General features: G+C 37.9%; 1 protein-coding gene across 1 annotated transcript in view; it reads right to left on the reverse strand.

Annotated features, from left to right (window-relative positions):
- Positions 1–15,108, reverse strand: part of tll1 (tolloid-like 1) — a 56,134-nt gene that overhangs the window by 1,829 nt on the left and 39,197 nt on the right. Inside the window, exons 15-20 of the mRNA XM_087810728.1 lie at positions 12,996–13,156; positions 12,726–12,906; positions 4,081–4,206; positions 2,055–2,182; positions 1,779–1,992; positions 561–811 (exon numbers count right to left, since the gene is read on the reverse strand). Of these exons, the coding sequence (XP_087666854.1) occupies positions 561–811; positions 1,779–1,992; positions 2,055–2,182; positions 4,081–4,206; positions 12,726–12,906; positions 12,996–13,156 (1,061 nt within the window). The remainder of the gene's footprint in view (positions 1–560; positions 812–1,778; positions 1,993–2,054; positions 2,183–4,080; positions 4,207–12,725; positions 12,907–12,995; positions 13,157–15,108) is intronic.

Here is a 15,108-nt window from a genome sequence, read left to right on the forward strand (position 1 = left end):
ATATTATATATAATGTATACATAAATATATATATATTTATGTATATATACTGTGTGTATATTTCTATAAAATAGAAATATATTTATTTATGTTCGTATGCATGTGTTTGACAATAAAAATAATAAATATATATATATATATATATATATATATATATATATATATATATATATGCCAATAAAAAATAAATATATATATAGTATATATACATAAATAGATATGGCTTTTTAAATCATATTTTATTTATTTATAGTTCATATGTTTACCAATAAAGTGTGTTTAAAATTAAATACCTCAATAGTAAAATTTGAATCGATGTTACAATATTCACAGCTTTTGTTCATTTTTGTGCTGCTATTAATCTTCCAGCCGCTAGATGGAGGCAGTCATTACGTTCCTCCGCAACTAAAGGAAAAAGAAAAATCCTGCTCAATCCCGGTGATGACTGAGGACGAGAGGATACAGTGGACTCCAGCGGCTTTAAAAGCTTGATGTTTTATATATTTAAATAATAAAATCTATTATATATTATAAAAGCATAAATAGAAATCCTTGCTCACCCCTGAGCCACAGAAGCGTCCGAGTCGGTGTGAGTTGATGTCGTATCCGTTGTACAGCTCGATGTAGTCGTACCCGCAGTCGGCCTCCTCCTCCACCTCGAAGGTGACGAAGCTGAGCTCGATGCCGTAGCCCGGCTCCGCCGTGATCAGCCAGTCGCAGTCGGTGTGGCCCGGGTAGTTGTTGTCCCCGAACTGGGCGTGGGAGTACAAGTTCTTCTGTCGAATATCGGCTTTCAAGCGACCTCCACATTCTGCAAAGAGAGCAGGGACGTGCGGTCAGGGGGAGGCAGGTGAGGCAGTGCCTCACCTCTCATTGCGCAATCCATCACATGTGCGTTGATACTTGCAGTTGAGGCGCGGCGGTTTCTTTATCTCTGAATGTCGCCAATATAATGTTCACAGGTACGTTTATTTGCCTTGATTTTCCACAGATTCAAATTAAAAGCATTGACTTATCTGCGTCTTCCTTGTAATCCTTTACCATCACGGTCGTATTCTATACTGTTTGAATCCACGTTTGCTAATCCTTTTTAAAATTATTCATGAGTTCATTCATCTTTTTCTATATCCATTGATTGTTTAAAACAAATTTAGATTTTCAGCCGATTGAAAGGACGTTAAAGATTTTGAATACAAAAATTAAATAAACTGATAATTAAAACGTAATATTTCAGCTATGACTCTTATGTCAATGTCAAAGATGACTATAAATCAATATTGATCCACAATCGATGACTGCCATAGATCTAGAGGATGTAGACTAACATCCCACAAATTATCACAACAATTCAATGTAGACCTGTTGAGAAATTATTATTTAAATCATGTTTTTTAAACCATCTTCATATGACATTGTCAAAGATGGACAGGTTTATGCTTTAACTATGTGTGTGTGTGTGTGTGTGTGTGTGAAGAATGCTGTTAAGATATGAAATAACCAGTAGCCAGTTAAATAAGCTTCTCTTTTGACTTTATACACTTGTCGATCTGACACTGAGGGAGTCAGTGCCTCACCAACCATGACCCTCAGCGCACGTCACTGAACGAGAGTTACTTCTGCCTGACAACCGGAAGAGGGCGCTATTGAACCATTGATTTTATTTAATTTTTCAAACGCATGTTTCTACCACTGTTATATGCAGAATAATAAGTGAAATACTCTTAAGTGTTCGCTTGAATATCTGTTGTAAATACAGGTGAGAAGCAAGGCGTCTCTACCTGTGGAGTGCACGGCCTGGAAGCCTTTCCTTTGCACCGACGCGTCAGAGATGAAGCGAAGGTACATCTTGTTGGCGGTGGAGACGAGGGCCTCCGGGACCTTACTGCCGCAGAGTCGCCCCAAAATAGACGCCGTGTCGGTGTCGCCGTCGAAGGCCTCGAGGTGGTCGTACGCACACTCCTGGTGCTGCTCGATCTCGAACTCGCTGAAGGTCTGTGGGGCAGAGACACGGGTTTGTAGTCGTGGTACGACTCTCTGGTTTCATTGGAACTCACTATCTTCACTCTGTGGCCCGGCGTGGCCGTGATGTCCCAGGTGCACTCTTTACGGCTGGGGTACTTGTCGGGCCAGTTGGGGCTGCTCAGGGACCCGCTGGGACTGTGGAACTTGTGCTTGCACTCGGCTGGGGAGCCAGAGAAACACACAAAAACACACGAGCAGAAGGACAGGAAGTTAAAAATCATGGCTGTTTCGGGGGGAAAAAGGTCAGAGGAAATGGAAACGGGAACAGGAAGGAGAGAAGCGAGAGAGTGAAGATTTCATCCTGGTGCGGAGGTTTGGAGCGAGTCCGATACCTGACGTCCCTCAACGGGAAGAGCCTTGAATCAAGACTGTTGTCTCGGGAACTTCTTCTCAAGACTGTATTTTTTACACAAGAAAAGCTGGTTTTACAGGAATTATTTGGATTTCGCCAGTGAGTGTTTGGAACAGTGGTTAGAGCGACCGTTTGGCATATTTTTATTGTAGCCTTGAGCTCAGACGGAAGGACCGAATTAGCTAAATTTGTTCAAATATTCAATTTACCAGAACCAGAACCAGGATTTTAGCTCAACTCTTCTAAGTGTTTCCATTAAGTTAGCAAACGTTGATCGTACGAAACATGCTCAAGGTTCCTTTAATATTTATTATTTCATATATTTCTGATCCACCGTCAAAAGAGAGTGATTCCAAAAACACGTGGCAGGATTAAAACTTGGTTTTCTACCATATACACTTGTATACAATGGTGTTCAGGAGTATGAACTGATAAACTCAACAATTAGGAAACTAATTGTAACTTTCATTCATAATGAGGGATAAAATATACTTCATATTATTCTGATGTTCATTCTAATGACCCATCTTTCTGATCTACAATCTGGGGCCCACAACTCTATGGTGAAATATTTGTTGGCTACAAATATCCGTCAACCCAGACTTTCCTAAACCCATGAGTAATAGGATTAGGAGTTTTCAGGCTAATTGAGAGACGTAGTCTCTCCAAATAGTCCCAGTTGGACATGCATTGGTTAACATCTGCCAAATACTAATCACCCGAATAGGTTCCTCTACTGGATTATCTTGGTGTGAAAGTACTTCTACTCTGAGTCTCTCCTCAATGACTGACCTTGTCTTTAAAGAGAGGGAGTCCAGAGACCCCTGCAGAGTTGGAGCTAGAATCTGATGAAGCTTCATGAAGCAGTGTCATTATTTTCCACTAGATGGCGTCTCTGCACTATTTTCCTTTTGTTTTGAACAAGTGTTCTAATGAAACATCATTTTTAAACTGATGGCGCCACCTACTGACCTCTGAACAACATGACACTGTTTCATGAAGCTTCATCAGACCATCACTACACTCAATACCTAAAGAGAGGTCGACTCATGCCTCATTGTTTGTTGCTTTTTGTTTCTTTTGAATGACCTACATTTGAAGTGTACTCTGGTATCAGAGAAAGAAACCCTGTATATTCCTAGTGTATATATATTGTACTATATGTGTACTATATGAATGTGATGACAGAATAAAGAGATGGAAAGGATGAGACACATGCACAGTAGAAGAAGAGAACGTAGCTCAACACGTTTTATTACAAAATAAAAGCTGTAGAATGAAACATTTACAAACTCAGAATTTGGGGAGAAAAAGCAGTCGACGGGCACGAAAAAAAAAGAAGAAGTTATTAAATAAAACATGAGTTGACGTATACAAGATATTTGAATAAATACGAAAGAAAAAAAACATGAAATTAGAAGAACAAAATGTCATTTGTTCCACCGGTAACTTACTAAAGACATTCACTCATGTCACTATTTTACAAGCATCACAGGAACTATATTGTTACTTAGATAGTTTCACCTGCACTAAGACTTCATGAAACAATGCCATGTGTCGATATAGTTCTGGATTGTTTAACTATTTTTGAAGTCGTCAAATGGAGTTTTTGTGCGTGTGGAAGGAGTAATGCCGGTGGGTCGACGGCCGACCGGTCCTGTGAGCGAGCTCGTGTTTGTGGGCGTGCAGATGCAAGTGGAACCCACCTTCCTTACAGTCATGTTTGTTCTCATGCAGCACGAAGCCGTGGCGACACTGACAGACGTACGAGCCCACAGTGTTGATGCACTCGTGCTGGCAGCCGCCGTTCTCCTTGCTGCACTCGTCTTTGTCTGTGAGGGACACACATGCACACGGTGAGGACGGCTTCTATGGTGGGAAGTGGACGAGGTGAAGGACACACACGAGGTCGTGCTGTGATTGTGGTTCATGCCTCCACCGGTTTATGTAGACACCAATATAAATCACATTGTTACACCTGTAACGTCCACTACCTATTGAAGACTTTCACGACAAATACAATTCTAGCCACAAACTTTTTCCTTTTTTTTTTTTTAATTTTCAATAAAATAACTAGTGATGTGTCGATGAAGCTTCATGAAGCAGTGTCATTATCTTCAGAGTCCACTAGATGGTAGTGATGTGTTGATGAAGCTTCATGAAACAGTGTCATTATCTTCAGAGTCACCTAGATGGTAGTGATGTGTTGATGAAGCTTCATGAAACAGTGTCATTATCTTCAGAGTCCAATAGATGGTAGTGATGTGTTGATGAAGCTTCATGAAACAGTGTCATTATCTTCACAGTCCACTAGATGGTAGTGATGTGTTGATGAAGCTTCATGAAGCAGTGTCATTATCTTCAGAGTCCACTAGATGGTAGTGATGAGTTGATGAAGCTTCATGTAACAGTGTCATTATCTTCAGAGTCCACTAGATGGTAGTGATGTGTTGATGAAGCTTCATGAAACAATGTCATTATCTTCAGAGTCCACTAGATGGTAGTGATGTGTTGATGAAGCTTCATGAAACAGTGTCATTATCTTCAGAGTCCACTAGATGGTAGTGATGTGTTGATGAAGCTTCATGAAACAGTGTCAATATCTTCAGAGTCCACTAGATGGTAGTGATGTGTTGATGAAGCTTCATGAAACAGTGTCATTATCTTCAGAGTCCACTAGATGGTAGTGATGTGTTGATGAAGCTTCATGAAACAGTGTCATTATCTTCACAGTCCACTAGATGGTAGTGATGTGTTGATGAAGCTTCATGAAGCAGTGTCATTATCTTCAGAGTCCACTAGATGGTAGTGATGTGTTGATGAAGCTTCATGAAACAGTGTCATTATCTTCAGAGTCCACTAGATGGTAGTGATGTGTTGATGAAGCTTCATGAAACAGTGTCAATATCTTCAGAGTCCACTAGATGGTAGTGATGTGTTGATGAAGCTTCATGAAACAGTGTCATTATCTTCAGAGTCCACTAGATGGTAGTGATGTGTTGTTGAAGCTTCATGAAACAGTGTCATTATCTTCACAGTCCACTAGATGGTAGTGATGTGTTGATGAAGCTTCATGAAGCAGTGTCATTATCTTCAGAAACCACTAGATGGTAGTGATGTGTTGATGAAGCTTCATGAAACAGTGTCGTTATCTTCAGAGTCCACTAGATGGTAGTGATGTGTTGATGAAGCTTCATGAAACAGTGTCATTATCTTCAGAGTCCACTAGATGGTAGTGATGTGTTGATGAAGCTTCATGAAACAGTGTCAATATCTTCAGAGTCCACTAGATGGTAGTGATGTGTTGATGAAGCTTCATGAAACAGTGTCATTATCTTCAGAGTCCACTAGATGGTAGTGATGTGTTGTTGAAGCTTCATGAAACAGTGTCATTATCTTCACAGTCCACTAGATGGTAGTGATGTGTTGATGAAGCTTCATGAAGCAGTGTCATTATCTTCAGAGTCCACTAGATGGTAGTGATGTGTTGATGAAGCTTCATGAAACAGTGTCGTTATCTTCAGAGTCCACTAGATGGTAGTGATGTGTTGATGAAGCTTCATGAAACAGTGTCATTATCTTCAGAGTCCACTAGATGGTAGTGATGTGTTGATAAAGCTTCATGAAACAGTGTCGTTATCTTCAGAGTCCACTAGTTGGTAGTGATGTGTTGATGAAGCTTCATGAAACAGTGTCATTATTTTCAGAGTCCACTAGATGGCGGTCTCTGCACTATTTTCCTTTGTTTTGAACAAGTGTTCTAATGAAACATCATTTTTAAACTGATGGCGCCACCTACTGACCTCTGAACAACATGACACTGTTTCATGAAGCTTCATCAACACATCACTAATCATAATATTCATATTTAATGAAAATATTTATATTTCAAAGAATGTATTACTGAAAAAAAGTGTGAATAAAATCTAACACATAAACTTCTGTTAACCTATATATATATATTTATTATTATAACATAAGCTAAGAGAGGTCATTTTCTTTGCCTATATATAAGAAAAAAAAAAAAGATTTTGTAATTCATTGTTATAAAAAACATAAAATACAATATAAAAAAAGTGGGACATGTGATTTCTTACTTATTACTCAACTTACTTTCTCCTTCGAACATCTTTTTTTACTCAATTTATTTTCTCCTTGATCCTCTTTTAACATGATTTAATTTCTACTTCTGGGTCTTGTTGTATAATTTCATGGACTTTGAAGGCAAACGGCAGCGTCTGACTGTGTGGTCCGTCTGACAGAACGGTTCAAGGAAGGAGTCATCGAGGGAGAGGATTATCACGAGAAGCAAAAGTGTGTGTGAGTGTGTGTGTGTGTGTGTGTGTGTGAGTGTGTGTGAGTGTGAGTCAGAGAAAACCTCTCCAGAGATGGCAGACCAGACACAGACACACATGTGACCTCAGATCCTGTGAATCAAAACAAGATCTGCATTTAATGAAACAACTAAATCCTCTCCTTCCATGTGTGTGTGTGTGTGTGTGTGTGTGTGTGTGTGTGTGTGATGTAGTATTACGGTGCTATTGTGGGCTCATACTCTCTTCAGTCTGCCTAAGAAGCTTTTCTCTTGATGTTACCCTCCCGTGTGGATTGTGACTTTCTCCACACACACACACACACACACACACCCCCCCCCCACACACACACACACACACACACACACACACACACACACACACACACTTGCTGACTCAACTCAAGCGTGTCTGCTCGAACACGACATCGCAGGCTCGTTGTCGAGAACCTGAAGCTACCTTCTGCTACGCTGGACTCACTCCTGCTGACACACACTCAGGTCCGGTGGATGTTTTGGTTTCGTAATTCTCTCCAAGTTGTTACATCAACGCTACACAATTCTCCTTTGTCGTCTTGTTCTACGACAACATCTACAGCTGCGTAGAAATATCTATTATCTATCTATTAGCAACATGATTATTAATCTGCTCTGATTTACGTCCAGTGACTTGAACGTGTGCGTTAGATGGGAAACGTACACTGTTAGAAACTAATTAGCCAAAAATATTAATTAAAGCAAAGTTTACCATAAAATATATAGGAAGTAAAATTGTTTAATATTTAGATTGAGGCTCAAGGAGACATTATTATATAATATAATATAATAGGATTGTTTTTCTGATTTAAGTATATTTTTCTACAGTTAGTATTTCAAACACAACATAAAATAGAAATATATGTACTTATGTTTGTATACTTGTGTTTGACAATAAAAATAAAATGCATTTTATTTGTATGCATGTGTTTGACAATAAAAAAAATGTAATAATAATAATAAAATAAAAATAATATATATAAATATATATATAACATTAAAACAAAAAAATATATATATATATATTATTCTATTTTTATTTTTATTGTCAAACACAAGCATACAAACATAAATACATATATTTCTATTTTATAGAAATATACACACAGTATATATACATAAATAGATATGGCTTTTTAAATCATATTTGTGTATTATTAGTTCATATGTTTACCAAATTAACAAAAATGGTTTACACAATAAAGTGTGTTTGAAATTAAATACCTCAATAGTAAAATTTGAATCGATTTTACAATATTCACAGCTTTTGTTCATTTTTGTGCTGCTATTAATCTTCCAGCCGATAGATGGAGGCATTACGTTCCTCCGCAACTAAAGGAAAAAGAAAATCCTGCGCAATCTGGGTGATGACTGAGGATGAGAGGATACAGTGACTCCAGCGGCTTTTAAAGCTGATGTTTGGACATATTTTGGTTTCAAAACAAATCATCAAGAGTCATGTGGTCTGTAAAATCTGCGGCGCCAGAGTCAAGTACTCGACAATACTATAAATATATTTACTTGTTAGTACACTATCACAACACCAGAGTCAAGTACTGGACAATACTACACATATATCCTTGATACTACACTATCACAACACCAGAGTCAAGTACTGGACAATACTACACATATATACTTGTTACTACACTATCACAACACCAGAGTCAAGTACTGGACAATACTACACATATATACTTGTTACTACACTATCATAACACCAGAGTCAAGTACTGGACAATACTACACATATATACTTGTTACTACACTATCACAACACCAGAGTCAAGTACTGGACAATACTACACATATATACTTGTTACTACATTATCACAACACCAGAGTCAAGTACTGGACAATACTACACATATATACTTGTAACTACAATATCACAACACCAGAGTCAAGTACTGGACAATACTACACATATATACTTGTTACTACACTATCACAACACTAGAGTCAAGTACTGGACAATACTACACATATATACTTGTTACTACACAATCACAACACCAGAGTCAAGTACTGGACAATACTACACATATATCCTTGATACTACACTATCACAACACCAGAGTCAAGTACTGGACAATACTACACATATATACTTGTTACTACACTATCACAACACCAGAGTCAAGTACTGGACACTACTACACATATATACTTGTTACTACACTATCACAACACCAGAGTCAAGTACTGGACAATACTACACATATATACTTGTTACTACACTATCACAACACCAGAGTCAAGTACTGGAAAATACTACACATATATACTTGTTACTACACTATCACAACACCAGAGTCAAGTACTGGACAATACTACACATATATACTTGTTACTACACTATCACAACACCAGAGTCAAGTACTGGACAATACTACACATATATACTTGTTACTACACTATCACAACACCAGAGTCAAGTACTTGACAATACTACACATATATACTTGTTACTACACTATCACAACACCAGAGTCAAGTACTCGACAATACTACACATACATACTTGTAACTACAATATCACAACACCAGAGTCAAGTACTGGACAATACTACACATATATACTTGTTACTACACTATCACAACACTAGAGTCAAGTACTGGACAATACTACACATATATACTTGTTACTACACTATCACAACACTAGAGTCAAGTACTGGACAATACTACACATATATACTTGTTACTACACTATCACAACACCAGAGTCAAGTACTGGACAATACTACACATATATACTTGTTACTACACAATCACAACACCAGAGTCAAGTACTGGACAATACTACACATATATACTTGTTACTACACTATCACAACACCAGAGTCAAGTACTGGACAATACTACACATATATACTTGTTACTACACTATCACAACACCAGAGTCAAGTACTGGACAATACTACACATATATACTTGTTACTACACTATCACAACACCAGAGTCAAGTACTGGACAATATTACTAATATATGCTTGTTACTACACTATCACAACACCAGAGTCAAGTACTGGACAATACTACACATATATACTTGTTACTACACTATCACAACACCAGAGTCAAGTACTGGACAATACTACACATATATACTTGTAACTACAATATCACAACACCAGAGTCAAGTACTGGACAATACTACACATATATACTTGTTACTACACTATCACAACACTAGAGTCAAGTACTGGACAATACTACACATATATACTTGTTACTACACTATCACAACACTAGAGTCAAGTACTGGACAATACTACACATATATACTTGTTACTACACTATCACAACACCAGAGTCAAGTACTGGACAATACTACACATATATACTTGTTACTACACAATCACAACACCAGAGTCAAGTACTGGACAATACTACACATATATACTTGTTACTACACTATCACAACACCAGAGTCAAGTACTGGACAATACTACACATATATACTTGTTACTACACTATCACAACACCAGAGTCAAGTACTGGACAATACTACACATATATACTTGTTACTACACTATCACAACACCAGAGTCAAGAACTGAACAATACTACACATATATACTTGTTACTACACTATCACAACACCAGAGTCAAGTACTGGACAATACTACACATATATACTTGTTACTACACAATCACAACACCAGAGTCAAGTACTGGACAATACTACACATATATACTTGTTACTACACTATCAGAACACCAGAGTCAAGTACTGGACAATACTACACATATATACTTGTTACTACACTATCACAACACCAGAGTCAAGTACTGGACAATACTACACATATATACTGGTTACTACACTATCACAACACCAGAGTCAAGTACTGGACAATACTACACATATATACTTGTTACTACACTATCACAACACCAGAGTCAAGTACTGGACAATACTACACATATATACTGGTTACTACACTATCACAACACCAGAGTCAAGTACTCAACAATACTATAAATATATATACTTGTTCCTGCCTTATCGCAATATATTGTGTTTTTGTCGCATGTGCAGAGATACGTATGGTATTGCAAGATACTTGTCAATACACAGCACTACTCGTCACTCTTCTATCAGGTCCCTGGCAGTAACAAAAAAACGGTGCTTTCCTGGAGATGGAAAGTATGAAAAGTAAACAAAACTCAACAGTAGGATAAAGTGTTGCTCATGTTGTCTCCCTGTGTAGTTGTGTGTGAGACAGAAGTAGAAAAATGGAAGAGCTGGCCTCAGAGACAAATGGATAAGGGGATCATCCAGGATCCTATCCATTTCCTCGTAGCACTAGCGAGCGTCAATCAGGGAAGCTGATTGTGAGGTCATGTTACCTCTGACCTTTGGCGAGGTGGCCAATCTCTTGTTGACCTGACCGCGGGGGGACGAGCGTCCACGCTTTCTGTCCCGGCACGACTCAAACACAAACAAACGCTCTGGACACAGTGACGGCGTGTCTGAGGGCGAGATGGAAGCCGACGGACGCTCAGGTCACAGTGAGACAAACAACAGCAAGATGTTCATGCACTCGCAGGACGGTGTGGTCAGATGGAGCAAGATCTTTTTTAATGACACTATTACATCAACTTTAAAATTAAATATGTATTTGTAAAGTGGATGTTTCTTATCTAACGTATAAATATTAAATTAAATTGTTGACTCATTCATTCCTCGGGCTATTAAATTGTACAATTGTGAGTTCGGGGGCAGGAGTGGAGTAAAAGTATCTGTTCTATGTTAGTCTTTGTATCTTTTGTCTTTGTTGTTTTTCTTTGATCTATGTTCTTTATCTTTATCTTTAGACTTAGATTGTATCATCTTGTTCATTCTCTTTATTTCTCTTTGTTCTTGTTCTTATTTTATTTTTGATTATTTTTTGTGAAAAAATGCTGTATTTGCTGTGGATAATTTGGAAAAAAAACAATTTATTAATACATTTCTACCTACCTTCCTAAATAAGGTGATTATTTCACTTGTACTAACATACCTGTGCATTTACTTGTTTTTTTGTTTATATTCTGTTTGTTAGTTGATTATTTATTTCATTTTGTTGGTTATTCATTTTTATTTATTTTCTTGAATGTCTTAATGTCTGTTGTTAAGTAATTTCAACCTTTCATGTTTTGCATCGTGGGTCACAGAGGACCACAATTTTATTTATTTTAATTTTTGTATGTTAGCCTTACACCCCAGCTCGGGCTCTGAGGTCTGTGGATCAGAATCTACTTATGGTTCCACGCACACGGTTCAGGACCAGAGGAGAGAAATCTTTTCAGGCTGTTGCTCCTAAGCTTTGGAACAATCTTCTCTCTCTTTGCTCTTGATGATCTACTGACTCCTTTAAGAAACATCTTAAGACGTTTCTATTTGTTCAGGCTTTTCCTTGAATTTCTCGAACTCCTGTGTTGTTCTCAGTATTATCTTGATCTTTGAAGTATGTACTTTATTGAATATTGTTTTGATTGTTTAAGCGCTTAGTGACCCTGGTCTCAAAAAGCGCTATATAAATAAATATTACTTACTTACTTACTTACTTACTTACTTACTTACTTAGGTTAGGTAGAACTTTCTTATTCCTTCAGGAGGTCTCCTTCGTGAAATTGTTTTTTTTCCAATTAGACACAGCAATACAGCAATTTTTCATAAAAAATAAATAAAAATAAAATAAGAACAAGAACAAATAGAAATGTCTTAATACATGCATATTTGACAATAAAATAACTTGACATGACTTAAAAACGTACTAGTCATGAGATTAAAGTAAATATCATTACGATCATTTTTATTTAATAATACGATTAAAAAAAGAACACGTAATATAAAAGTCGTTTTTATTGATCAAATTAACTAAAGTGAAACATTTGGGGATTCAGATAATTTATTAAAATATATATATATTTGATTGATTTCTGTTGCAGTCTTTGAAGTAACAGTGATCACACAGAGTGACATAACATCAAGCCACGCGTCGCACTCACCTGAGAAGAAGTGAGCCTTGAAGCCCTTCTTGGAGACTGTGTTGTCCGACTTGAACTCAATCCGCATGTTGTTGTACTGAGAGGTGATGACTTCCGGGACCTCGCTGCCACAGTATTTACCGTGCAGCTTAGAGTCGGACGACAGGCCGCTGCGGACCTCCACGTAGTCGTACTTACACACCTAAATACACAAGTACAGCTCAGGTGAGACGGCGAGCAGCTGCGACGTCTGCCGGCTCTGCTGTGATCTAATTAAGACGGAGGACTTACCTCGTTGCCTTCCAGCTCGAAAGCCTCGAACTGCATGGAGATCCGGTACTGGGTGGGAGCGACTACCTGCCAAACGCAGTTCTTGTTGGGCGGGTACTCTTTAGGCCATCCAGGCGTGCTGATGGTTCCGTTGAGTTTAGAGATGAGACCCCCGCATGCAGCTGAAGATACAAGTGTTGCAGAAGTAAGTAAGTAATTAAGTCATTTTTATTTGTATAGCGCTTTTCCAGACCAGGGTCACAAAGCGCTTAAACAATCGAAACAATATTCAATAAAGTATATACTTTAAAGATCAAGATAAAACTGATAACAACACAGGAGATCCAGAAAATCAAGGAAAAGCCTGAACAAATAAAAATGTCTTGAGATGTTTCTTGAAGGAGTCAGTAGATCATCAAACACAGATGTTTCTTGAAGGAGTCAGTAGATCATCAAACACAGATGTTTCTTGAAGGAGTCAGTAGATCATCAAACACAGATGTTTCTTGAAGGAGTCAGTAGATCATCAAACACAGATGTTTCTTGAAGGAGTCAGTAGATCATCAAACACAGATGTTTCTTGAAGGAGTCAGTAGATCATCAAACACAGATGATTCTTGAAGGAGTCAGTAGATCATCAAACACACATGTTTCTTGAAGGAGTCAGTAGATCATCAAACACAGATGTTTCTTGAAGGAGTCAGTAGATCATCAAACACAGATGTTTCTTGAAGGAGTCAGTAGATCATCAAACACACATGTTTCTTGAAGGAGTCAGTAGATCATCAAACACAGATATTTCTTGAAGGAGTCAGTAGATCATCAAACACAGATGTTTCTTGAAGGAGTCAGTAGATCATCAAACACAGATGTTTCTTGAAGGAGTCAGTAGATCATCAAACACAGATGTTTCTTGAAGGAGTCAGTAGATCATCAAACACAGATGTTTCTTGAAGGAGTCAGTAGATCATCAAACACAGATGTTTCTTGAAGGAGTCAGTAGATCATCAAACACAAATGTTTCTTGAAGGAGTCAGTAGATCATCAAACACAGATGTTTCTTGAAGGAGTCAGTAGATCATCAAACACAGATGTTTCTTGAAGGAGTCAGTAGATCATCAAACACAGATGGTTCTTGAAGGAGTCAGTAGATCATCAAACACAGATGTTTCTTGAAGGAGTCAGTAGATCATCAAACACAGATGTTTCTTGAAGGAGTCAGTAGATCATCAAACACAGATGTTTCTTGAAGGAGTCAGTAGATCATCAAACACAGATGTTTCTTGAAGGAGTCAGTAGATCATCAAACACAGATGTTTCTTGAAGGAGTCAGTAGATCATCAAACACAGATGTTTCTTGAAGGAGTCAGTAGATCATCAAACACAGAGATGGTTCCAAAGCTTAGGAGCAACAGTCTGGAAGGATTTCTCTCCTCTGGTCCTGAACTGTGTTCAGGAACCATCAGTAGATTCTGATCCACAGACCTCAGAGCCCGAGCTGGGGTGTAAGTCTGGATCAGATCACTGATGGAAGGTCTGACCATGAATAGATCTGAAAGTAAGAACCAGAATTTTTAAATAGATCCTGAAAGAAACTGGCAGCCAGTGAAGAGTTTGAAGGAGAAATGTGAGTTCTTCTACTAGAGCAGCTCAGAATTAAGACAGTGTTGCACATCAACATTTTGAAGCAAGACTATTTCACAATTACACTAAATGATGGCGTTTTTCTATTGCTTACTCTGTTTGTTATCTTGTGTCATTCTTTTATTCTGTACTGATTCTGATTCTTATTTTGATTATGTACAGTATATGAACAAAGTTGATGCTTCCAGAAGGTCATGATATCTCTCCTGGCTCACTTTAAACAAATGTGTTTGTGGAATCCCTTGTGTTGTCACTGGGTTCCAGGTGAATTCAAATTTATTTTTATTTCCATTTTCTGCTCACACTCATGTGGATTAAGAGGTTGGGATTCTTTTCAGAGTAATGGAGGTACTTGGATGTTTTTAAGTGTGTCTTTTTGGACCAGAGGAACAAACTTAAATGGGCGTAGTTTGCGGCAAGGGTTAGTCGAACTTGAATTTTGGGTGAACTATGCTTTTAAGGTCAAAGTCAAATAAGTCTTCCAATCAGC

This window comes from Callionymus lyra, chromosome 1 (assembly GCF_982586985.1).
Source record: "Callionymus lyra chromosome 1, fCalLyr1.hap1.1, whole genome shotgun sequence".
NCBI lineage: Eukaryota > Metazoa > Chordata > Actinopteri > Syngnathiformes > Callionymidae > Callionymus > Callionymus lyra.